The sequence below is a fragment of the Bos taurus genome, chromosome 19 (genome assembly GCF_002263795.3).
Source record: "Bos taurus isolate L1 Dominette 01449 registration number 42190680 breed Hereford chromosome 19, ARS-UCD2.0, whole genome shotgun sequence".
NCBI lineage: Eukaryota > Metazoa > Chordata > Mammalia > Artiodactyla > Bovidae > Bos > Bos taurus.
Window position 1 is genome coordinate 7,137,379 of NC_037346.1, and position 24,414 is coordinate 7,161,792.

At 40.7% G+C, this 24,414-nt stretch overlaps 1 protein-coding gene across 1 annotated transcript in view; it reads left to right on the plus strand.

Annotated features, from left to right (window-relative positions):
- Positions 1–24,414, plus strand: part of ANKFN1 (ankyrin repeat and fibronectin type III domain containing 1) — a 481,998-nt gene that overhangs the window by 307,172 nt on the left and 150,412 nt on the right. Inside the window, exons 4-5 of the mRNA XM_059878382.1 lie at positions 8,585–8,786; positions 12,534–12,744. Of these exons, the coding sequence (XP_059734365.1) occupies positions 8,601–8,786; positions 12,534–12,744 (397 nt within the window). The 5' untranslated portion in view covers positions 8,585–8,600. The remainder of the gene's footprint in view (positions 1–8,584; positions 8,787–12,533; positions 12,745–24,414) is intronic.

Genomic DNA, 24,414 nt, shown 5'->3' on the forward strand with positions numbered 1-24,414 from the left:
ACAACTGAGTAGTTAGGCACACACAACACTTAGCCTTCACATCCTGCTGGCACAGACCTCAAACTCAGACAGAGATGAGAGCTTAGGACCTTCTCAGGTATTTTACGAGAATCCTCTCTCATCTGGGAATGCCTGTGATCTACTACATCCCCAGGAATGGGTCAGAACTCTTCAAAGTCTTCTTTGGACATCTAATTCTCCAACATTTTATTTTAAGCTTTCTGGTTATCTACTGTTTGTTACCACTCTTATCCGCCACCTCAGACAGCTATAATATTAAGTCACCACGGGTGTTTGTTTTCAAACACATGCCCCAGAGGAAAAGTTATTTGCACTTGGTGAACTCTGAGTTAGATCAAATTTTAAAAAGCCTTGTGAGTGAATTCTTTCAGGGAACCACCAGACATGTCAAAAAATGACAGTTCTCTCAAGACGGGTTTTATCTCTATCACCATTCTGCACCATCCATTGGCTACCAGACTACTGTTTAGTCTTCAAAGCTACTGCTGAGTTGATAGGAGTGAAGCATGTTTTAAAATGCCACAAAGCGCACTATTCTTAGCAAATTCAGTTACTTTTCTTGAATAAACACTTCCTGCATTGATGCAAAACTTTGGTTAATTTCCTGGGTTTTGAAAAATTAATTCGGACAATTTTTGCTAAGAAGAGGATCTTCAGCAGTCCTAATTTTGGCATTCCCACTGTCATACTTTTCTTTTGCTTTTAATATCTCTGTAAAATGTTTAATTAGATATACCACTTGTAAATGGCAATTTAAAAATCTCAATTGGAGAATTTTATCTTTTATTAGGAAAAGTAAACCATTTGAATGTATTGTGCTCACTAATAATATATTCAGTCTTAACCCTACTCCTTCATTTTACATTTCATTTATTATATTTTCTACTTTTATTTCTTTTTATTTTTCAATTATTTTTAGACTTATTTTCATTCCCCCCTTCCCCCTAATAGTTTGAAGCTCTACTTACTATTTCTGTTTTACCATAAGTTACCATAAACATACAGATTAAAATATATAAATGTATTTTTATCACAATAAAGGCTAAGTAGTACATGGAGAAGGCAATGGCATCCCACTCCAGTACTCTTGCCTGGAAAATCCCGTGGACGGAGGAGCCTGGTAGGCTGCAGTCCATGGGGTCACGAAGAGTCGGACACGACTGCATGACTGCACTTTCACTTTTCACTTTCATGCATTGGAGAAGGAAATGGCAACCCACTCCAGTGTTCTTGCCTGGAGAATCCCAGGGACGGGGGAGCCTGGTGGGCTGCCGTCTATGGGGTCGCACAGAGTCGGACACGACTGAAGTGACTTAGCAGCAGCAGCAGTATAAGTACATAAAATCAGATTTCAAGACAATGTTTAAAACAAAGAAAACTAAATTATTACAGTGTACTTTGGTGTTTCTACCTTGGGAAAAAGACTTGCAGTAACTTTAATAATTGCTGCTATTTATTGAGTAAGTGTTATGCACCAAACAGGATGCTAACCTTTCAGTTGTGAATTTATTTAATCTTCACAACTCTGTAATAAATCTTTTTATACATAATTAGACTAGCTCAGAGAATTTTGTCAAAGTGTCCAAAGTTACATCAATTACAGATAACAATATCATGGTTCAAGCTTGGCTCTGCCAAATTCCAGAGCCAAAGTTACTCTGCTTCCCAAATGCTTGCCCCTTTCCATGGTGAAAATTTAAGAGCACATTTAGTTGGGAGGGGGGCGGTGGTGGTGTACATGTTTATGAGAACAGATAATAAAAAGTTGTCCTTCTAAGTATCTCTCATCAGACAAAATTCTATGTATAAAGGAGAAAAAGAAAATATGATGGGTGAAATCTAGAAACATGGAAACATGCTAAAGGATGGCCTGGAAGGAAGGGACAGCTAGGATGGTATGAGAAGGAAGTCAAAGAAAGGGAAGAAGCCAGTCTCTTCTGAGTGAAGGGAACAGATGGGAAATGAGCAAAGACAAAAGAGGCCACATGGGTAGGTGTCATCAGTTAGAGGCCAAGCCACTAGAATTTGATCAATCGACAAGAATGTATTTACTGGACTCCTGGGCACTGTGAGAGATACTAAAGAATGTATGTTCATTTGGGGAATGATAATGATGAGGACAAGACAGATGGCTCGAACTGGGGCAGTAATGCTGAAGGAAATGACTAGAGGCAAGAGGAGGCAGAAATAAATAAGACAATCCCCATGTGAGCTAGCTTGCACATCAGATATCTGACATTTCTGCGAGAATGGTAAGATATAGAGGAAATGCTATAGTTGCTATTGAATTATAGGTAAAAGATTTGTGGACAGAAGGAGAAAGGTGCCATATCACCTGCCCTTTCCATTTCTGCTTTTGTGTAAATTAAAAGATTATTGAAGATGAATGAAAATGCACCCCCAGGTACATACATTACTACAGACAATGCTTTACATCCTCTTTCTAAATGTAAATATGGCCATTTAGCTAAGACTAGGTAGGGCCTGATGAAAACTATTAATATCAAATAAGTCTAGTCTCCTCAGTAGGCACTAAGAAGTCTTTGTGTTGAAGAAAATTACAAGCAAGATTTAATAGGTGCCTAAAGACGTTCAACAATGTAATGAAGAGGGATCTCCACTCATTAAATTGCAAATAAATCAAGGTTAGTTGGTGCTAGTGGAAATGGAACCCAATTCAGAGGCATGAGCAGAAATAAGCTTTCTGGGTCGACCCTTACTATATAATATATAATAGATTCTCAGATGTGCATTTATTTTCTCCAAAGTATCTACTGAATATATTCTGCAACAAAAATGATAGCTGCCAGGAGTCTTCTTATATTCTAAGCTCTTTACATTCATTATTTCATCAAATCCCCACAACCATAATACATAGTTGTTGTTACTGTCCCTATTTTATAAATGAGGAAAATGAGATTCAGACACATTAAAACAACTGACTCAATATCACATAGTCAGTAGGTAGAAGAGGAACAATTCACATCTTCAGTTCAGTTCAGTCGCTCAGTCATGTCCGACTCTTTGCAGCCCCATGGACTGCAGCACACCAGGCCTCCCTGTCCTTCACCATCTCCTGGAGCTTGCTCAAACTCATGTCCATCAAGTCAGTGATACCATCCAACCATCCCATCCTCTGTCGTCCCCTTCTCCTGCCTTCAATCTTTCCCAGCATCAGGGTCTTTTCCAAGGAGTCAGTTCTTCACATCGGGTGGCCAAAGTATCGGAGCTTCAGCTTCAGCATCAGTCCTTCCAATGAATATTCAGGACGGATTTCCTTTAGGATGGACTGGTTTGATCTCCTTGCAGCCCAGGGGACTCTCAAGAGTCTTTTCCAATACCACAGTTTAAAAGCATCAATTTTTCGGTGCTCAGCTTTCATTATAGTCCATCTCTAACATCCATACATGACTACTGGAAAAACCATAGCTTTGACTGTATGGACCTTTGTCACCAAAGTAATGTCTCTGCTTTATAATATGCTGTCTAGGTCAGTTATAACTTTTCTTCCAAGAAGTAAGCATCTTTTAATTTCATGGCTGCAGACACAATCTGCAGTGATTTTTGGAGCCCAAGAAAATAAAGTCTGTCACTGTTTCCATTGTTTCCCCATCTATTTGCCATGAAGTGATGGGACGGGATGCCATGATCTTTGTTTTTTGAATGCTGAGTTTTAAGCCAACTTTTTCACTCTCCTCTTTCACTTTCATTAATCTGTGTTATATTTCTTTTGCCCTGAGACAGGCACCTTTTAAGTAGTGGGGAGATAAAAATTAATACTTGGCAGTCTTTGTTCTTATGAAACATACAGACAAGCTGGGAGAAAGAATGCCAAACAAACAGTTGGGGTGGGATAAAATATTTACTGTAACAGGCATATACTGAGTGAATGAGTAAAGAAACTCACACATTTGCCTGGAGGTGTCAGAAACTACTTGAGCCTACACTTTAAGGATCAGCAATTGTTTTCCCAGGGGATGAAGGCACAGATGGAATTTTAATACATACAACCAGTGCATACAATGACCCAGAGGTAGGAAAGAGTTTGAACTATTTAGGAAACTCTAAGGCGGTCAGAAAGACTGAAACATAAAAAGTAGAAGTACAATATCAGATGAAGCTGGAGAGGCAAGCACTTGTTTGTCAGGCTGAAGAAGGTAGGTAATATCTGTAGGAACTGGAGAATCATTGAACTCTATCCTATGAAGAGTTTGATCAATAAAAGAGATTTTACAAGATATTATTTCAGAGTCCATAGGCTAAAAAAAATTCAAAAACTGGAGATGTCCAGGTCACAGCTAAATGGTAGCAATACAAATAGAAGACACTATTAGAAATTTGAGGGCAGGTGGTGGGGAAGGCAGCAGCATGTTCCAGAGACCTGGGTGCAATGCACCAGAGGTTGCACCAGGATAGAGGCACTTGGCACATCACTAACTGCCTTAGCCAGCTATGCCATTCTTGCATTTGTTCACCTAATACATATATGCTAGGCAACCATAGCCTTGGCAACATTAGTATTTCAATAGCAATACTGACATAATGGTGGATGGCTTTTGAAATCCATGGCTGACCTCCTGAAAATTGACATCAGGTATGAGTGGTAACCCACTGCAGTACTCTTGCCTGGAAAATCCCATGGACGGAGGAGCCTAGTAGGCTGCAATCCATGGGGTCGAGAAGAGTCGGACACGACTGAGCGACTTCACTTTCACTTATTGGAGAAGGAAATGGCAACCCACTCCAGTGTTCTTGCCTGGAGAATCCCAGGGACAGCAGAGCCTGATGGGCTGCCATCTATGGGGTCGTACAGAGTCGGACACGACTGAAGCGACTTAGCAGCAGCAGAAGCATGATGTTGGTGAATTGCTTCTTAAATTGAAGAAAGTAAGGAAAATCACTAGGCCATTCAGGTATGACCTAAATCAAATCCCTTATGATTATGCAGTGGAAGTGAGAAATAGATTTAAGGGACTAGATCTGATAGATAGAGTGCCTGATGACCTATGGAATGAGGTTCGTGACATTGTACAGGAGACAGGGATCAAGACCATCCCTATGGAAGAGAAATGCAAAAAAGCAAAATGGCTGTCTGAGGAGGCCTTACAAATAGCTGTGAAAAGAAGAGAAGTGAAAAGCAAAGGGGAAAAGGGAAGATATAAGCATCTGAATGCAGAATTCCAAAGAATAGCAAGGAGAGATAAGAAAGTCTTCCTCAGCTATCAATGCAAAGAAATAGAGGAAAACAATAGAATGGGAAAGACTAGAGATCTCTTCAAGAAAATGAGAGAAACCAAGGGAACATTTCATGCAAAGATGGGCTCAATAAAGGACAGAAATGGTATGGACCTAACAAAAGCAGAAGATATTAAGAAGAGGTGGCAAGAATACACAGAAAGTGAAAAGTGAAGTCACTCAGTCATGTCTGACTCTATGCGACCCCATGGACTGTAGCCCACCAGGCTCCTCTGTCCATGGGATTCTCCAGGCAAGACTACTGGAGTGGGTTGCCATTCCTTCTCCAGGGGACCTTCCCGACCCAGGGATCGAACCCAGGTCTCCCGCATTGCAGGCAGACCCTTTTAACCTCTGAGCCACAAGGGAAGCCCCAAGAATACACAGAACTGTACAAAAAAGATCTTCACAATCCACATAATCACAATGGTGTGATCACTCACCTAGAGCCAGACATCCTGGAATGTGAAGTTAAGTGGGCCTTAGAAAGTATCACTATAAACAAAGCTAGTGGAGGTGATGGAATTCTAGTTGAGCTATTTCAAATTCTGAAAGATGATGCTGTGAAAGTGTTGCACTCAATATGCCAGCAAATTTGGAAAACTCAGCACTGGCTACAGGACTGAAAAAGGTCAGTTTTCATTCCAATCCCAAAGAAAGGCAATGCCAAAGAATGCTCAAACTACTGCACGATTGCACTCATCTCACACGCTAGTAAAGTAATGCTCAAAATTCTCCAAGCCAGGCTTCAGCAATGTGTGAACCGTGAACTTCCTGATGTTCAAGCTGGTTTTAGAAAAGGCAGAGGAACCAGAGATCAAATTGCCAACATCTGCTGGATCATGGAAAAAGCAAGAGAGTTCCAGAAAAACATCTATTTCTGCTTTATTGACTATGCCAAAGCCTTTGACTGTGTGGATCACAATAAACTGTGGAAAATTCTGAAAGAGATGGGAATATCGGACCACCTGACCTGCCTCTTGAGAAACCTCTATGCAGGTCAGGAAGCAACAGTTAGAACTGGACATGGAACAACAGACTGGTTCCAAATAGGAAAAGGAGTATGTCAAGGCTGTATATTGTCACCCTGCTTATTTAACTTATATGCAGAGTACATCATGAGAAATGCTGGACTGGAAGAAGCACAAGCTGGAATCAAGATTGCCAGGAGAAATATCAATAACCTCAGATATGCAGATGACACCACCCTAATGGCAGAAAGTGAAGAGAAACTAAAAAGCCTCTTGATGAAAGTGGAAGAGGAGAGTGAAAAAGTTGGCTTAAAGCTCAACATTCAGAAAATGAAGATCATGGCATCTGGTCCCATCACTTCATGGGAAATAGATGGGGAAACAGTGGAAACAGTGGCAGACTTTATTTTTCTGGGCTCCAAAATCACTGCAGATGGTGACTACAGCCATGAAATTAAAAGAGGCCTAGTCCTTGGAAGGAAAGTTATGACCAACCTAGATAGCATATTGAAAAACAGAGACATCACTTTGCTAACAAAGGCCCATCTAGTCAAGGCTATGGTTTTTCCAGTGGTTATGTATGGATGTGAGAGTTGGACTGTGAAGAAAGCTGAGTGCTGAAAAATTGATGCTTTTGAACTGTGGTGTTGGAGAAGACTCTTGAGAGTCCCTTGGACTGCAAGGAGATCCAACCAGTCCATTCTAAAGGAGATCAGTCCTGGGTGTTCACTGAAGAACTGATGTTGAAGCTGAAACTCCAATACTTTGTCCACCTCATGCGAAGAGTTGACTCATTGGAAAAGACCCCGATGCTGGGAGGGATTGGGGGCAGGAGGAGAAGGGGACGACAGAGGATGAGATGGCTGGATGGCATCACCTACTCAATGGACATGAGTTTGCGTAAACTCTGGGAGTTGGTGATGGACAGGGAGGCCTGGCGTGCTGCAGTTCATGGGGTTGCAGAGAGTCAGACATGACTGAGTGAATGAACTGAACTGAACTGATGATGTTGGTGAGGATCTGTTTACAGATATGTGGAATAGTAGTCTAATACTACTTGGAGAATGCCAGCAGTAAGTATCCTGGAGGACTCTATCTGGAGTATCTGGGGTGACTAGGGATGAGCCTTTGGGTGTATTTGTTCAGTCACTAAGTTGTGTCCGACTCTTTGTGACCCCATGGACTGCAGCATGCCAGGCATCCCTGTCCTTCACTATCTCCCGGAGTTTGCTCAAATTCATGTCAGTGATGCCATCCAACCATCTCATCCTCTGTCGTCCCCTTCTTCTCCTGCCCTTCTTCTCTCAGCATCAGGGTCTTCTCCAATGAGTCAGCTTTTCGCATTAGGTGGCCAAAGTATTGTAGCTTCAGCTTCAGCAACAATCCTTCCAATGAATATTCAAGGTTGATTATCTTTAGGAGTGACTGGTTTGATCTCCTTGCACTCCAAGGGACTCTCAAGTCTTCTCTAGTACCACAATTCAAAAGCATCAATTCTCAGCCTTCTTTATGGTCCAACGCTCACATGCATGCATGACGACTGAAAAAAAGCATAAATTTGACTCGATGGACATTTGTCAGCAGAATGATGTCTCTGCTTTTTAATATGCTGTCTAGGTTTGTCATAGCTTTTCTTCCAAGGAGCAAGCATCTTTTAATTTCATGGCTGCGGTCGCCATCCGCAGTGATTTTGGAGCCCCCCAAAATAAAATCTACCACCGTTTCCAATTGTTCCCCATCAATTTGCTAAGAAGTGATGACACTGGATGCCATGATCTTAGTTTTTTGAGCCTATGGGTACATGAGTACAAATTCCCCAAAAGTCTGGGCATTAGAGTAGTTCAATGAATCTCAGATAACAGGCACAGTTTAACACCTTGAGAGAAGAAGATCTTCAGGAAAAAACCACACTCTCTTATACACCCAACAGAAGATAGCATGTAAAGTATAAGTGGCAAAATTCCAATTATATAAAGCCAAGAAGAATTGAACAGACACCCTGGCTTAGAGAATTCAGATATTACCTCCCAGTGGGACAGAGATCGAAAGATTTTGAGTAGAGGCTCAAATCATACATATGTTTGTATGTGAATGTATTTGTTTATATAGTAAATGGATGTTGTCATTTCATTCTTGTCACCAATTAGCTGTATGGCCATAAACAAGCTGTTTCCCTTCCCGGGGTTACAGCTTTCTCATCTATAAGGTGAAAAAGCTGGATCTGATGATCTCTAAGTTCCCTTCAAGCTATAATATTTTATTAAGATTCCAGATGGTTACTGGAGATGATAAAATTCATTGTCAACTTATAATTACACTATGTAAATTATTATAACATTTGATTTTTCTCCTCCTAGGAATTGTCGTGTGAAGATGACCCAACAAATGCAGAATTTACATCTTTCTCAGTCAAAAAAACACAGCACCCCTTCGTCTCCCAATGCTGCCAAACGCCTGTACCGGAACCTCTCAGAGAAACTGAAAGGCAGCCACTCTTCATTTGATGAGGCCTATTTTAGGACAAGAACTGACCGGCTGAGTCTCAGAAAGACTTCGGTGGTAATAAAACTCTTTTTATTCCCATCTTGGTTTGATTTGTGCAGTTGTGTTTGGATTTAAGAAGATTTTAAGATGATCCTCATTAACTTCTGAACCTGATGTTTGCAAGTTTATAAATGTTGAGAGTCAAGTAAGGCAGGAACTGCACATATATATCTTAGCCAAAGTTGGACTGACTGGGAGATTTTCCCTTTCTTTTTCTTAATTTCTTTTCCTTTATTTCCCCTTAGTTTTTCTTTCTCTAATAAACCGAAGAACTCCCAAAAGAGCAATTTGACAAATAGAGAGTTTGAGATCAGACAGACTTTCTTGGGAGATCCAGTGTTCATTCAAATACTGAATAAACAATGAACGATATTCTATTTACTTACTTATAATGTATACCCTATATGCTTTCCAAAGGCTTTCAAGACAAAATCCAGGCAAAAAAAAATGCAAATATATTATATAATGGTAATAAATGGATCAATGATAATAATGGGGGACAGCAAAGGAGTAGGAGAGGGACAAAGGAAGGAAGAAAAAAAAAACTAGAAAAAGAAAATAGTGAGGTTAGAAAGAGAAATAGATACACTAAAAACCTAGGCAAATACAGTACCTGAAATTTATCATTACGTTTATCTCTGAGTTCCCAGTCGGTCAAAGAAGAAAGGGAAGGACAGTTGGTAAAAGCATTCCATTAGCTAATAATTGAAAGTATAGCAAATGATACCTTCCTGTTGTAAGTCCTCTGGCCTCTATAAGATACAGTGAATGGAAATGGCAACCCACTCCAGTGTTCTTGCCTGGAGAATCCCAGGGATGGGGGAGCCTGGTGGGCTGCCGTCTATGGGGTCACACAGAGTCGGACACGACTGAAGCGACTTAGCAGCAGCAGCAGAATTATGTAATGGAGAATAAAGAGTAGTACTGGGGATGTTATAGACATTCTCATATGGGAGGTTCTTATATTGCCCCTCGGTAAAAGCTGAGAGCATAACATTAACATGATCAGGAAGGATGTCTGTGCAGGGGTTTATTTCACCATTTGTTTGAGCTTAAAACAGAAAAGAGCCCTAGCCTTCCCAGATAGAAGCATACTGGAGTTCACCAAAAAAAGCATGGAGAAGGAAATGACTTAAGAGTGAGACAAACACGATGGCATATGAGAAATTAGACATACTAAGAATCACAAACAAATACACAACTGCGTTGTTTGGAGAGGGAAGCATATTAACTTTGCACTTCGGTTTCTAATTTTTCTCATTTCAAACACATCTTCTAGGAGGACTTGGTTAAGCTATGGCCTAAGCATCAGAGGCTCTTCAGCTTTAGCAAATTGTCGACAAAACACTTTTCCAGTCAGCAGACTGCCATGTGGCAAAGAGAACTGCATACCAAATAGCTCCACCCCTTGGGTCCCCATTGTCAAAACAAGTATTTGCATCATAACTCTGTGTTTTCCTCAAATTTCATTCATGTGTTATGCACTCAGTTAAGCTGACCTGCAGCCTTTGATGGCAAAATAGATTTTTGATGAGACTAAAAATAAAACCTGCCAACCTTAGTATTTGGTTACTAAAGGTTTAATCAGACAACCCATACGCTAGGTCAGGACCGCTGGTATTTCAGCATGTTTAACCACCAGGCAATTCCTGGAGAAGATACCAGATAAATGTATGGATAGTATATGTGTTGCTGTTCTCCCATGAGCTATAACAATATGTATTTGAGAGAATTCTAAAGGTTTTCTCCTTTGTTTACTATTAATATTCTGAAAGAAACTTTCAAAGGAAATATATTGTCTCTAGCTATTTTTTTTCTATAGGTGATCTGTATCCTATGAATATTGAAATTTTGGCCCTCTCAGGCAGCAAAGCAGTTTGTTACCTAATCCACTGAAACCTTCCCTGAACACTACCTCTTGATTCCCTCATCTGAGGTTTCAGAAATGCGAGGTATTCAGTGACTGTGACTCCAGGTTGAGAAAGCGCAGAGGTTAGTACAAAGGAGTTAGGGAGTCAGTCTGCAGGCCGTGTGGACCTAGTAGAAATGTGTAAATAGCGAAGGGACATGTAGCATTGTACATTTTAGAAAGATTACCCTTGTATGGAGTAGTGATGGAGGAGTCTCAGACAAGAAACAGGTAGGTCATTGCCATAATCTGGGAACAGTCTGAGCAACAGTCCAGACATGGGGATGGAAGAGGAGGGGCTAACAGAGAAAGGTCATGTACCCTCAATCGCAAGCTAGTCATAATGTAAGTTACCCGTGCTATGTTATCTATGCCAGCATTCTCCATACTATGTTTTGTAGAACATTATTCCAAGACAGTTAAAACAAACACAATGAAAAATATGTTCTGTGGAAACAATTATTTGAAACAGGTCATATTTCTCACCTATGAGAGGATCATAATTGCATATTAAAATTAGTAAAGGCCTTGGGACTTCCCTAGTAGCTCAGGGGCAAAGAATCTGCCTGCCAATACACAAGACACAGGTTCTATCCCTGATCCGGGAAGATGCTACTTGCCACAGAGCAACGAAGTCCATGCACCATAGCTATTGAGCCCCTGCTCTAGAGCCAGCGGGCCTCAACTGCTGAGCCCACAAGCCACAGTTCCTGAAGTCCATGCGCCCTAGAGCCCGTGCTCCACAAGAGAAGCCTCTGCAATGAGAAGCTTATGCACCACAGCTAGAGAGGAGCCCCCACAGCAGCACAGCTAGAAAAAGCCCATGCAGCAACAAGGACCCAGCACAGCCAAAAATAAAATAAAAGTAGTTTTTAAAAGATGTTAAAACATGATAGTATACAGAAAATTATGTTCAGTCCAGTTCAGTCGCTCAGTCATGTCCGACTTTGCAACCCCATGGACTGCAGCACGCCAGGCCTCCCTGTCCATCACCAACTCCCAAAGCTTACTCAAACTCATGTCCATGGAGTTGGTGATGCCATCCAACCATCTCATCCTCCATCGTCCCCTTCTCCTCCTGCCTTCAATCTTTCCCAACATCAGGGTCTTTTCCAGTGAGTCAGTTCATCACATCAGGTGGCCAAAGTATAAAATAAAATTATTTTTTAAAAGATGTTAAAAATAATAATAATATACAGAAAATTATGTAATGTAATTAATTTTAAAAAATTAGCAAAGACTTTGAGAGGTCTTACAGTAAAATAATGCAATAACTTGATGTAATCTAATATTGACCAGATTCATTTGACCACATGTTACTTTCTTCATAGAACACCTCATAATGGCCTCCTGAACAGTATTCCACAGAAGACTGGTTTGAGAAAAACTGATGTCTGCTCTTATCTATGGACTGTATACTGAATTGTCTCCATGCATCCAAGTGTACAGATCTTTTCAGTGCTCATTAGAAAGACGGAGGGAGGGCCCAACAGTGTTTGCTTTAGAGACCTGGGCGTAAAGGGGCTTCTCTGGTGGCTCAGTCGGTAAAGAATCCGCCTGCAATGCAGGAAACCCAGGTTCGATTCCTGGGTCAGGAAGATCCCCTGGAGAAGGAAATGGCTACCCACTCCAGTATTCTTGCCTTGGAAATCCCATGGACAGAGGAGCCTGGTCAGCTACAGTCCATGCGGTAGCAAGAATCGGACAGGACTTAGTGACTAAACCACCACCACCATCATACCACTTACAAGTGGAAATGTAGTCCCTGAAGCAGTCCCTGAAATCTACAACAGCCAGGCCACGAAGACAAGCTGGTCGATGAAACTGTGCTAACCTACTTCATTCTTCTCCAGAACTTCCAGGGCAATGAAGCCATGTTTGAAGCAGTTGAACAGCAAGATATGGATGCTGTGCAGATCCTCCTGTATCAGTACACACCAGAAGAACTAGATCTCAACACACCTAACAGTGAGGGGTTGACACCTCTGGATATTGCCATCATGACCAACAATGTACCCATTGCCAGGATTCTTCTGAAGACAGGGGCCCGAGAAAGTCCACACTGTAAGTAAACTTGAGAATAAAACATATACTATTAAGGCCAGACCCCAGTTTTATACCACGGAAGTAGTCATTACTGGCCGTTGGAAAGAATGATTGACTAACCATAGGCTCTGAAATCCTTTACACGTTTCATAAACTGTCATGCAGATAGTGATGGTGCTTATATGTCTAAACATCCAGTTACACTTTAAATAGAATATACGGAGTGGTATTGAACAGGAACCTCAAAGGAACTTCCTCTTAAGAATTGAACGCAAGTTTTAAGATATGCAAAATACTCCAAACAAGGCTATATAGCACAGGAAGTATACACAGAGAAAAGAATGAGATAGAAAAAAGAATGAGTGTGTGTGTGTGTTAGTGTCTTTCTATTCACAGTCAATATGGTGGCTCCATTCATTTATTCACTTAATCAACAAACACCAAAGAAAGGCCATGTTCTAAGTATTTGGAGTGTAGTGGTGAGCAAGATAAAATCTCTGCATTTATAGAACTTATATTCCAGTGGAGGAGGTTTCCAACAAGCCAGAAAATAAATCAAATATAAATTCAAATGGTGATAAACACTATGAAGAAATAAAGTGAATGAATGGGTAGAGATGGATAGAGTGGGACTATTTTAATAGAATTGGGCAAGAGGAGTCTCTCTGATGTAGTGACACTTGCTCCTAGTCCTAGATGATAGCAAGGAATGATCCATGAGAAGATCTGGGGGCTAATTCTAGGCAGAGTGAATGGCAGGTAGAAAGGTTCTGAGGCAGGCAGGAATGAGATTGCCATGTTTCTGAAGAACAAGAAGGCCAGAGTGGCTAAAGCAAAATGAACACAGGGGAGAGTGATGGCCGAGGGAGACGTCACCAGGACCAGATCGTTCGGGATTAGAGAGGCCATGGTGAGATGCTTCACTTTGATTGTGTGATAGAGACATAGGGAAATGGTTTAAGCAGATGAAAGACACCTTCTGGGGAATTCGCTGGCAGTCCCATGGTTAGAACTCCGCACTTTCACTGCTAGGACCCAGGTTCAATCCCTGTCGGGGAACTAAGATCCTGCAAGCCACATGACGTGGCAAAAAAAAAAGAAAGACATTCTGCTTTACGTTTTAAAAGATCCCTGCAGTGCTCTGCAGAGAAGACACAGTGATGAGAGCAACTGTGAAATTGTAAAAACCAGCTAGGAGGCCATTCTAATGGTCCAGGAGACAGATGCCAGTTACTTGGATTACTACAGTGGTGACATTGATGGTGAGCAGGGGTGGAATTCTGGATGTCTTTTTTAACAGCTTTATTGAAATATAATTTACGTGCCATACAATTCACCCCCTTATCATGTATAATGTAAAGATTTTTAGTTGCACAGGCTTGTGCAACCATCACCACAATCAATTGTAGACCATTTTCATCACCCCCAAAGAAACCCCATACCCTTCTGCTATCACACCCCCAACTGCCCACTCCTCTCAGCCCTGGACAGCTACTTTGTATTTCTATAGATTTGCCTATTCTGGACATTTCACATAAATGGAAGCATTTAATATGTGGTCTTTTGTGAATGGCTTCTTTCTGAATGTATTTTGAAGTAGAGCTGATAGTACTTGCCAAAGGGAGCTGCTCTGGGGCCATCGACCCTGCCCAGGAGTGGATGGGATAAAATCACACAGCCCTTGCCCTGTGCCAGGCACTATTCTGAGCACTTTACATGTATTGACTCCTTTAATCCTCACACAACATTCTGAGGTAGGCACTCACATTCCCCTAGGTGCAAACTCTCTGACCCAATGACCACAGTGGCTCTGAGCCACCGTTTTTATGTTTCCTAAAAGAAAAAAGTAAACTCATCAAATTGTTAGTTTGACTAATACTGATTCACTCACTTCCAAGTGGTGAGACCCAGAAGGCTGAAAGAGAAGAAATATATAATTAGAGGTCACATCTATGCTCCTAAATTTCATAAAACCCCGCCACCCAAAGACTAGGTACAGAGGCAGATCCTTGTATCAGAAAACTCTTTCTTTTAAAAATGCTAAGCTCACCACATCCATGTCAAAAAGAATGAGGACTTGGGTTCAGTAGCATGGGGCTCTTCAGTAAGAGCTCCTTCGTCAAAAGTGCAGCTTCTTTTTAGTGGAACTGGAGGGTTTGGATGGATGGGCAAAGAAGGATGGAAGAAATGAGAAAGGTTTATTTGCTGCCTTCCAATTTATGTTGCAATAATGTCAGTGAGAGAGCAGTGGAGAGAGAATCAAGGGGTCTGAACACAGAGAATGCAGACTGAGCCCCATTCTATAGGAACAAGGAGACCATTCATCCAGATGTTGCCTGCACCGAGCTGGATGAAACATTACTCTTACTTACCTGAGACGCTACAAAAAAATGTCTGCATTTTCCACGAAACCAGTAAGACTCCCAATCCCCCTCAATCCCCTTTGTGCATAATTAAATCTCCATAAAAGAACCCAAGTACTAAATATCTAGTTAAACCAAAAGAAAATTCATTGAAAAGATCCCTGGTTTTTCCTCATTCCCTGTGGGATGATAACCACATTATCATCACCAAGCTGTAAAGGATAGTGAGAGAGAAACCCAGCTTTTAGCCTCCGGGTAATATGATACCTAAGTCACCTCGGCCACCCAAAAAGTTAAAGAGACAGGATCGTGTATAGACTCCCACGTGTGGAAGAATGGCAAAGGACAGCTGATTGAGGGCCTATGAAATCTCCACGTACATTCTCTCCAGTTTTCACACTGGCCCTTCAGGATAATGTTATTAACTCCATTTTGAAGAAGAGGAATTTGTGATTCTGAGAGGTTATGTGACTGACCAAAGGTCACACATCGAGCAAATGAATAAGGGCGTCAAGGATTGAAGTCCAAGTGTGTGGGATACCATACCTGGGGTCCTGCTGTGCTAATTTATTCTCTTTGCAAGTAACCAGTATGGAAGGCTGTGGCCACTGGGCCCCTTTCCCTTTTCCTTTTTGCTATTTGCTAAAATTCCATTGTGTGTTTCTTTGTTCTGTTCTGTGCCCTGAGCTGCCATTTCTGTTGGAAAAAAAGCAGGATAGAAGAACACAATCTGTTTTCAGGGATTTTTAATTCACTTTATATATCAAGTATAAAAGAAATCAAATTGCTTCTGTGCGTGAGTATGAGTCAGCCCATGAGAAAAACAGTCTGGCAGCTAGAACCAGGTAAGCAAGCACCTGTTGCAAACTGTTCCACAGAAGCAGTAGAGGCAGGATAGAAGAGTAAAAATAATACCACTAACAATGAGGTCTTCAGTTCTTAGAGTATTTTACACATTGCGAAAATGCTTTTGCTTACATTTGATCCTGACCACTGGTTTGTGAGATGAGAGTTGCCCGAAATAACAAAAGACCAATAATTCATCCAGTGCTCCAAAGCTAATAAGTGGTGGACCCACAATTTGAACCCAGATCTTCTATATTAAATGCTTTGGTATTTAGTATTAAATGTATTTAGTATTTAGTATTAAATGTTTTAGGTGTTTGTAGAAAAGTATTAGCCCACTTCCTGACACAATGTGGGTATTCAGTTCCTTTCTTCCCTGACTCTCCTCCACCTGTTCGTCTTCTATTGCCTGTCAAATATTCAGGATTTCTAACAGGGTAAAATTTCTGTCTTCCCTTCCCCTGTGTGTTCCCTTCTGAAAACAGCCCAATACTCTTTTCATTATGCCAACCAAAGATTTGGACATAATTCAGAAGAAAGTCCTCTGTATTTGTCTCCATTTCAAAACAGGAATCATAAAAACACACATGTGTTTGGGGACTTAACCTCCTAAGCCATTGGTCAGGCACGTTGTCCAGGTTTTAACCCCTCCATTCATAGAGCTATATGGAGCTGTTCTTAATAAACATGGCTCAAAATTCAGCCATGAACATTTCCTTATTCGTAAGCGAAGCGCCAGAAGCGGCCACCCAAATTTGCACACTGCCCCAAGGTTAAATATATACAGAACTTCAGCCTGCTCGTTAGATGAATCAACTGTCTTTATTTGGCAACTTTTTTCTGTTCCTCCCACCTTTAGGTGAGCAGCACAAAGTAATATTCATTCCTTCTAGAAGAAAACATGAGCCGTTATTGAAGTAGAATCCCACATAGGTGTGCCGAGCTTAGGAAACAGGCCCAGAATCTCAAAGGACCAGACCTAGGAAAACTAATGCACAGAGGTACTTCAGGATACCTGGGGACTATCTTTTTGATTTTTTTACCCGCTCAGTATCCCCCTTGCTATAACACATACTCAGTTGAACCACTGCTATCTGAGAAAGACTTGCTCCGTATCTGAAAGTCCCCTGTCATAAACCCCTCCCTTATTCCAACTCCTATCCTGCCCTCCCCTTGGACTCACACTTCCACAGTCTCCAGAGGAGTTTACTGAATCATCGGTGCTTTTCTGAGGTTGCTACCTACTTGGCATCATTTAGGCTTTCCCCATGGACAGAGGAGCCTGGGAGGCAGAGTCGGACCTGACTGAGTGGCTGAGCACAGCACAGCATAGGCTGTATAAACAGTGATCATAAAGAAACTAGTTATTTTTGGACACCTACCATATGCAAATCTGGCCACTCACATGAATGTTATCTCATCTTTCGATCCCAACACCTGGCACACAGTAGGAGCTGAGAAATTTTCAGGTGAAATGTTAAGACCTGTCTTATGCTGTTGGGAATCACAGGTATTGAATTTTAGCACACATACATGCGCATTCACACACACAATGCATGAAGAAAACTTTGTCTTCCAGTAATTTACACTGTGGGGAACCTTCTGTTGCTGCTATTACTGTGTCTTCCAGGCACTGTTTTGAAATTTGGTTGCAGACATAGCCTGACTTTTTGTTTTTACACTGATTAATCACATGGCAGACTGTTCTTCTTTCTGCCCTTTCCTATAGCTGCATTCTCCCTTCTGCCCCGACCCTCTCCTCCCTCTGTGCATTCCACTGTGAACTCCTCTCTCTTGCTTTCCCTTGGATACTGCCTGTGGCACTAGGAAATGTCTCCCAGCATTAGTTATGTTCCGTTACTTCATAAAATGCGATCGCAGAGTAGCTGTCATCTGAGTGTGGTGCAGACACCAATGTCAAAATCTGGCAGCCTTGTCAGGATGCACCACTCGTTTCTGCAGTAGTCGAGGGTCCATGCTGGTGCTGGGACTGGTTCAGGGCACGTCTAAGAGGTGTGACTATAAACTAATGAGGCTGGCTTTATGTAAACAAACACACCAGGAAGGCTACAGTCCACACGAACGTTATCCTGTAACAGGGTCCTCATGGGAGACCCCACGCTTGCCTCAACAGTGCTGCCATTGCCCTAAACACTTCGAGATTTGTCCTCAGAGCCAGTTTATGAGAAAATCTGACTCGTTGCTCAGAGTCACACCTGATTTTTGTTCCAAAACAGCATTGCTCAGCGTCATCACCCTCCCTGTTTACCAGACGTGGCTTCCAATGATTTAGAGAGGTTTCCTGAAATCAAATCCACCCTCAAAAGACAATGATTTTCAGCCATTAAAACTATGTAAAGGACAAGGCTTAAGCAGGTCTCTAGAATGTGTCCCCAGATATTTTTGTCTGCTTCATTAAAATAGATGTACAAACCATCACCCTGACTTATGAACTTGCTCCTCCTCAAACCTTATCCCATACTGCTAAGCCCTCACCTGTGATACGCAAACCTCCATTCCATTCCTTAAACACACCTCACTATCTTATTAGAGGGCCTTTGTATGGCTATTCTCCATGCTTGAAAAGATTGAGTGCTTTTAATCTTGATCATTACATTGCCAACTCCTTCTTAACATTTCAGTTCAAATTTCACATCTTCAAGAGAGGCTTTCTTTGGCCACCAAGTCCAGGGTCTAAAGTCTCTTTCTTTTTTTTTTTTTTTCACCTTGAGTTTATGGGGATCTTTAGTCTCTTTTAGCAATTTAAAGATGTTGGGAGCAGCAATAGAAAGTATATAAAAAAAAGGATGTAAGGCAAGAACTGTTCTCCATATCCACTGTTTTGGGCATGGGAGGCCAATTTTTTAAACAAGATTTTACCTATTTCATTTTTATGTAGATAAGTGTATTAGGCTAGACTTTGCTGTAGTAACAAAAATACCCTCCCCCAGTTTCAGTGAACTTACCACAGAGGTTTATGTATGGCTCATGCAAGCTTGCTTGGGTTCAGGCCATCCTCCTTGGGCAGTTGACCTCCATGCTTGAGTGAGAGGAACTGGGTGGCATAGAGTTGTACATAGGTCTTAAGAGTTTATTCTGCAAGTAAAGCCACTTCTGATCACATTAGTTTATTTTAGTTTTCTGCATAGCACTGAAATCACTATACAATATTTTCTCACTGTTTTGATTTCCTTATTTTCTCTCTCCTCTGCCTTAGAATGTCAACTCCAAAGAGCAAAATTTGTCTCATTGGTCACTCTATCCCCATCAAAGAGTAGGCACTTGACAAATATGTGTTTAGTTGAACTGAATAAATCCCAAGACTACTTCTACTTCTTTTGAAGGGTGTGAATACCTTATTAATTTCGAAGGGAATAATTTTACTAAATATCAAGTGAATTTACCTCTTTTATTTCCAAATAATTTTTTAGACATCAGGTGTCCATAGCCTAAGTTCCAGTCACTTGCTTTTCAAGAGTTGATAACTGTTCTTTCATTCTTTTCTTTTTAATTTTTAAATATTCCTGCAACACTGAATGTATTCTCCTTTCCCAAAATTAAAACATGCATAAGGTATAAAGATACCTTTGTTGGCCAACCCAACACCACATGTGCACATGCACACACTCACTGTCCAGGCTTCTGTCCCTCAACTCGACCAACATAACCACTGGTCTGCTCTAAAGACAGGATTGCGCCAGAGGATCCACTTCCAAACTTACTCCAGTGACTGCTGGTGAGAGGTCTGTGTTCCTTCCTGTATGCGCCTCTGCATTGCACTGCTCCCTACCATGGCAATTGACTTCCCCTGCTGCTGCCGCTGCTGCTAAGTCACTTCAGTCGTGTCCGCCTCTGTGCGACCCCATAGACGGCAGCCCACCAGGCTCCCCCGTCCCTGGGATTCTCCAGGCAAGAACACGGGAGTGGGTTGCCATTTCCTTCTCCAATGCATGAAAGTGAAAACTGAAAGTGAAGTCGGTGAGTCTTGTCCGACTCTTAGCGACCCCATGGACTGCAGCCCACCAGGCTCCTCCATCCATGGGATTTTCCAGGCAAGAGTGCTGGAGTGGGGTGCCATTGCCTTCTCCTTGGCTTCCCCTAGAGGACATTATTTAAGAGAGGGAGAGACCAACCTAGATGGAAGCACCAGTCTCTTTTGTAACCTAACACCAGAGGTGATATGTTATCACTTTTGCTGAATCTTGCTGATCTTGATGCCCAGCGCAGATCAGCTCTGGTACAAGGTGTGAAAACTAGGACAGCGAGATCACTAAGGGGTCTCTTAAAGGCTGGTCCTCTACTACCTATCTAAGATTGTTGAGAATCAAACGCAATAGGTTTAAAACATTTCCCTGGCACGTTGTAAATGGTCAAATAAATTGTTAGCCAATATAACTCTCAGAAACAAAATAAAACAAGCCAGGATTTTCTGGTAGAGAATTTAAATATTTTACCCATCTGTTGTATGGTCTGTGCTGTGAAAACACTGTCCAATGTAAGCACTTTTTAAAGTTTGTAGGATTTTGTGTTCTAAAACTACACTGTCAGGCATAAACATACGACTGTCGAGTACTTGAAATGTGTCCAGTCCAAATTAAAATGTGTTTTAAATGTAAAATTACAATGAATTTTTAGGGCTTAAATACCATATATATATATAATTAATAATTTTATACTGATTCCATGTTGAAATGATACTGTTTGGATCTATTAAGTTAAATATATCATGAAAATTAATTTCACTTATTTCTTTTTGCTTTTTTAATGTCACTCCTAGGAATTTTTAAATGATGTGACACACTGTATTTCTATTGGACAGTACTAAAAAATAAGCAGAAGTTACAGCTATCTTATTTCATCTTTAACCCCTCTATGACATTATTGAGAAATCTGCTTTGGATTTTCTAAATAAGTTCTTCAATTATTTTGTGTGTTTGTTTCAGAGAAAATGTCCATTTGCCCCTTGGAGTTTGGGAGACGTGGGCAGAAAGTCTCTCTATGTCAATAGCTCTAGCTTCTTAAAGAGCAACCATTACAATATACACTATATAATGTGGACTTTGTGTGTCCACATTCTGCTGAAAGTATCAGAGAAAAACATTCCAGAGCCCCATGTCCAAGTTGTAGTGAGTTCTAAGAGAAGAAAGTTCACAGTAATTGAAATGAAACGTTCAATCTCCAAATCACTAAAACGTTTTGGGAATCACACTCTCAAAGTCCTTGGGAAAACCTGAAAATAAGAACGGGTTGAGACCCAAGTGAATTTTGAGCCCTGAATCTTATTAAGACAGGTAAATTGCAACTTATGTTTTGAGTTTTTTTTAATTAAAAAACATTTAATTATTAAAATATCTCTATATTACTTCTTTTGACATTCCTAGCTGGAAACAAGTCAGTTGTGAGGTTGTTAGAAATCACAAGTCATTTATGATCAGCAAAGATAAATTTTATTAACTGCTATTCTTGTTGGCCCAGAGGATATTGGCTTACAATGCAAGGTTTATACATAAGTGACCTTGTTTTCTCCTTTGAAATTAAAGATAGGGTTGAAATTGACACCACTGAGTATATAATATATTTTTTGAATGGAAGCTAAAACAGAGCATTTGTATCTGGGGCAAGAGATTTTTATTTTTTGATGGAAGAACACAAAGGTATTTTATAAAAACAAGTATTTGATTTATGTTTGTGTGCCTCTTAACTATAACACAGACCAATGGGTTTAATAAAAATTATATAAACCTGTACTAATTGAGAGTCTTCCGTGTACAATCACTGGTGAGCAATGAGTTCCCCTCATGAAGAAAATCACACAGAACCAAGGGTACTATAGAAGAGGCACCTAAGGCTAGTGGTAAACATCCTTCTACCACTGAGTTTAAATGATTCTCTTATTGCCCCGTATTTCTCATCAGTGAAAACAAGGGAAATGCCAATGACAATAGAAAAGTTATCACTACATTGCAAAATAGCGTATCATTAGTAATGGGCAAATGTATTTTTTAAAGTAAGCCAAATGAATCATTCCCTGGAATTGTCAATAAAAAATTAAAATTAGTTTACATTTTACTCTTTATATTTTTCAAGCTTTAAGCAATTTAGGCCCCAATTCACCAATTGCAAGGTAAAAGGAAAAAATTAAGAAATGTAAGGCTAATAAGTAGTTGCCAGTCAGTAGGTTAGATTCTGATGGTGAAGAAAATCCACTCGGTCTGATTATTACTTATCTCAGGATTTAAACAGTAACCGTAATTGTATTCTTTGAACACCAAGTTCCTGCCCCTCCCCCCGTTCCCACCCCAGTAGTTAATTAGCTGGGCAGGTCTTAGAACAAATACCCACTCAGAAACACTGGGTGGTAGAAATGCTGTTGATAATTAAACACCACAATAGCATGGAGCCTATTTCAGGAGCCAAGTGGTCTTGCCCCAGCCGAACCGCTCACCACACACTCACAGACCCTCTATTATGCTGGCTATGGCTGCACAGAGGGATAGCTGCCTGACTGGGGAAGGGATCAACTGCAGGAAGAATGAAAAGACCAAACCTCGCAAACAGGTCCCGGAGTTCCGGACTCAAGGGGAAAATACTCAGAGAGTAGAAGTAAAGGGAGAATGGATCCAAGAAGGGAAGTCACAGGCAGGAAAATTGATCACAGAATAGATGTTAACCTTCCTAGTTTCTCTGTCCAAACGAACCACCAACATAAGCTCACCAATCTTGCGCCAAATAGATAGCACTTAGAAAAGAGCAATACATAAAGAATAGGTTGATCTGCATTCCATTTGGGTTTAGCGGAAGTTCACCGAGTTTAAGGTTTTTAAGTTGGAACATCATCCCACCTCCCTGGATATCAGTTTATCTTTAAAAATAAGGGGGTTGAAAACGTTCTCATTCTGGGTGGAAAAAATAGGAATGAGATTCCCCAAACAATCTCCAAGGTGTCAAAAAGCTGAACAGACACATCATTACTCAAGATAAAACTACACAGTCTAAATATGATTATCATGTTTACCTGCTTTTCCTTAAAACGTTAACTCAGTTTGTTAGGTTTGATTATCTAATGCCGAACAGATGCTTCTATTGGTAGTTATATAGGTCATTATTAATAGGGAGAAAAATGATTACTTTAAGTCAGCTGATTTGGCAGTCAATAAAGAAAATCTTTCAAGAGAGAGTGTTTTATTAAACTATTAAAAAATCCATAGGATAAAAATAATAAAAGGTTTGCTTGGTGAAATGGTTTGAAACCACTGGCTGAGTTAGTGCCTCTCCAACTCGTGCATGAAATTACCTCTAACGGAAGCAAGTGAATAGGTATATTCCCAGGGGCACCTGGGAACTTAGCCTGGAAAAAAAAGAGAGAAAGAGATCTATAATCTTTCTTTTCTAATCTTCATTTTTTTAGGAATATGTTCCACTCTTCTCCGTAAGAGAAGAGCTTGTTTTAACTTCTAAATAATTTGCTTTCATCAAAATCTGCCTAGAAAATTCAATGTTCCTGAAAGACAGACATATTTATTCTGAGACTTCAGAGATATCCACTGAACTCCAACAATACCACCACCATACTGTGTTGTAAGTTAGATGTCTCAGTTTGAGAAGCACATGTAGCTAAACCATTTTGGAAAACTTACTCGGCCATAAAATTTTCTGTATCTTTCTTGTTATTCTATGAAGAGGTGAATGCTTTATTTTAAAGATTCAGAGTCCTTTTACCCCTACAACTCAAACAGCATCAAGTCTTCAGTCTAGGAATAAAGGAAAAGTCTAGAAACAAAATGTGTTGTGCTAGGAAAAGCAGGAAAAATTTCAGGGGGAGCCAAGCACAGCTCAAGAGAAGCTGTCCATCTGAAATACCACCTGGAATTCACACCAGTAATAACTGTTGTGGATATAAAAATTAATAGGGGGGATTTCATAGTATTAGAAAAATTTATTTTTATAAATCATGTGTCTATCGCCCAAGTGTTGACGCATGCATGCAATTCAAACATCAGGCTCACAATAAAAAGCTCACTGAATGACTTAGCAAGGACAATTCCCCCATTTTGTCCATAATTTGGAGTGGAAGAAGGTGGGGGGAGTGGGTAAAGGGTGCAGTTACTGGGTCAATTAATCAACCTGAAAACTGTGACACAAACTCTGACGCCTAACCTATGTCTAAAAATACACAAATGTATACGAATTTGTTTTAAACTGTCAATGCCTATATTTAGGACCTTCCCAGCAAGGCTATAATGAGACTGTGTTTGAGGGCTTCAGTCATAGCAGACTCTACCATTAATCTGAAGTTAGTTAAATTAACAGCATTTAGTACTGACTTGTCAATCTCACTGCTTCAGGAAATTGCACCTTGAGGCTACTAATATTGCCAATTTTTCCACAGGAGTATGTGCCTGCGTGTGCGAATGTGTATTTTTTTTTTTTCTCCAGAACCTCTGTGTTCATACAGCATCATTGCTTCCCTACACCCACA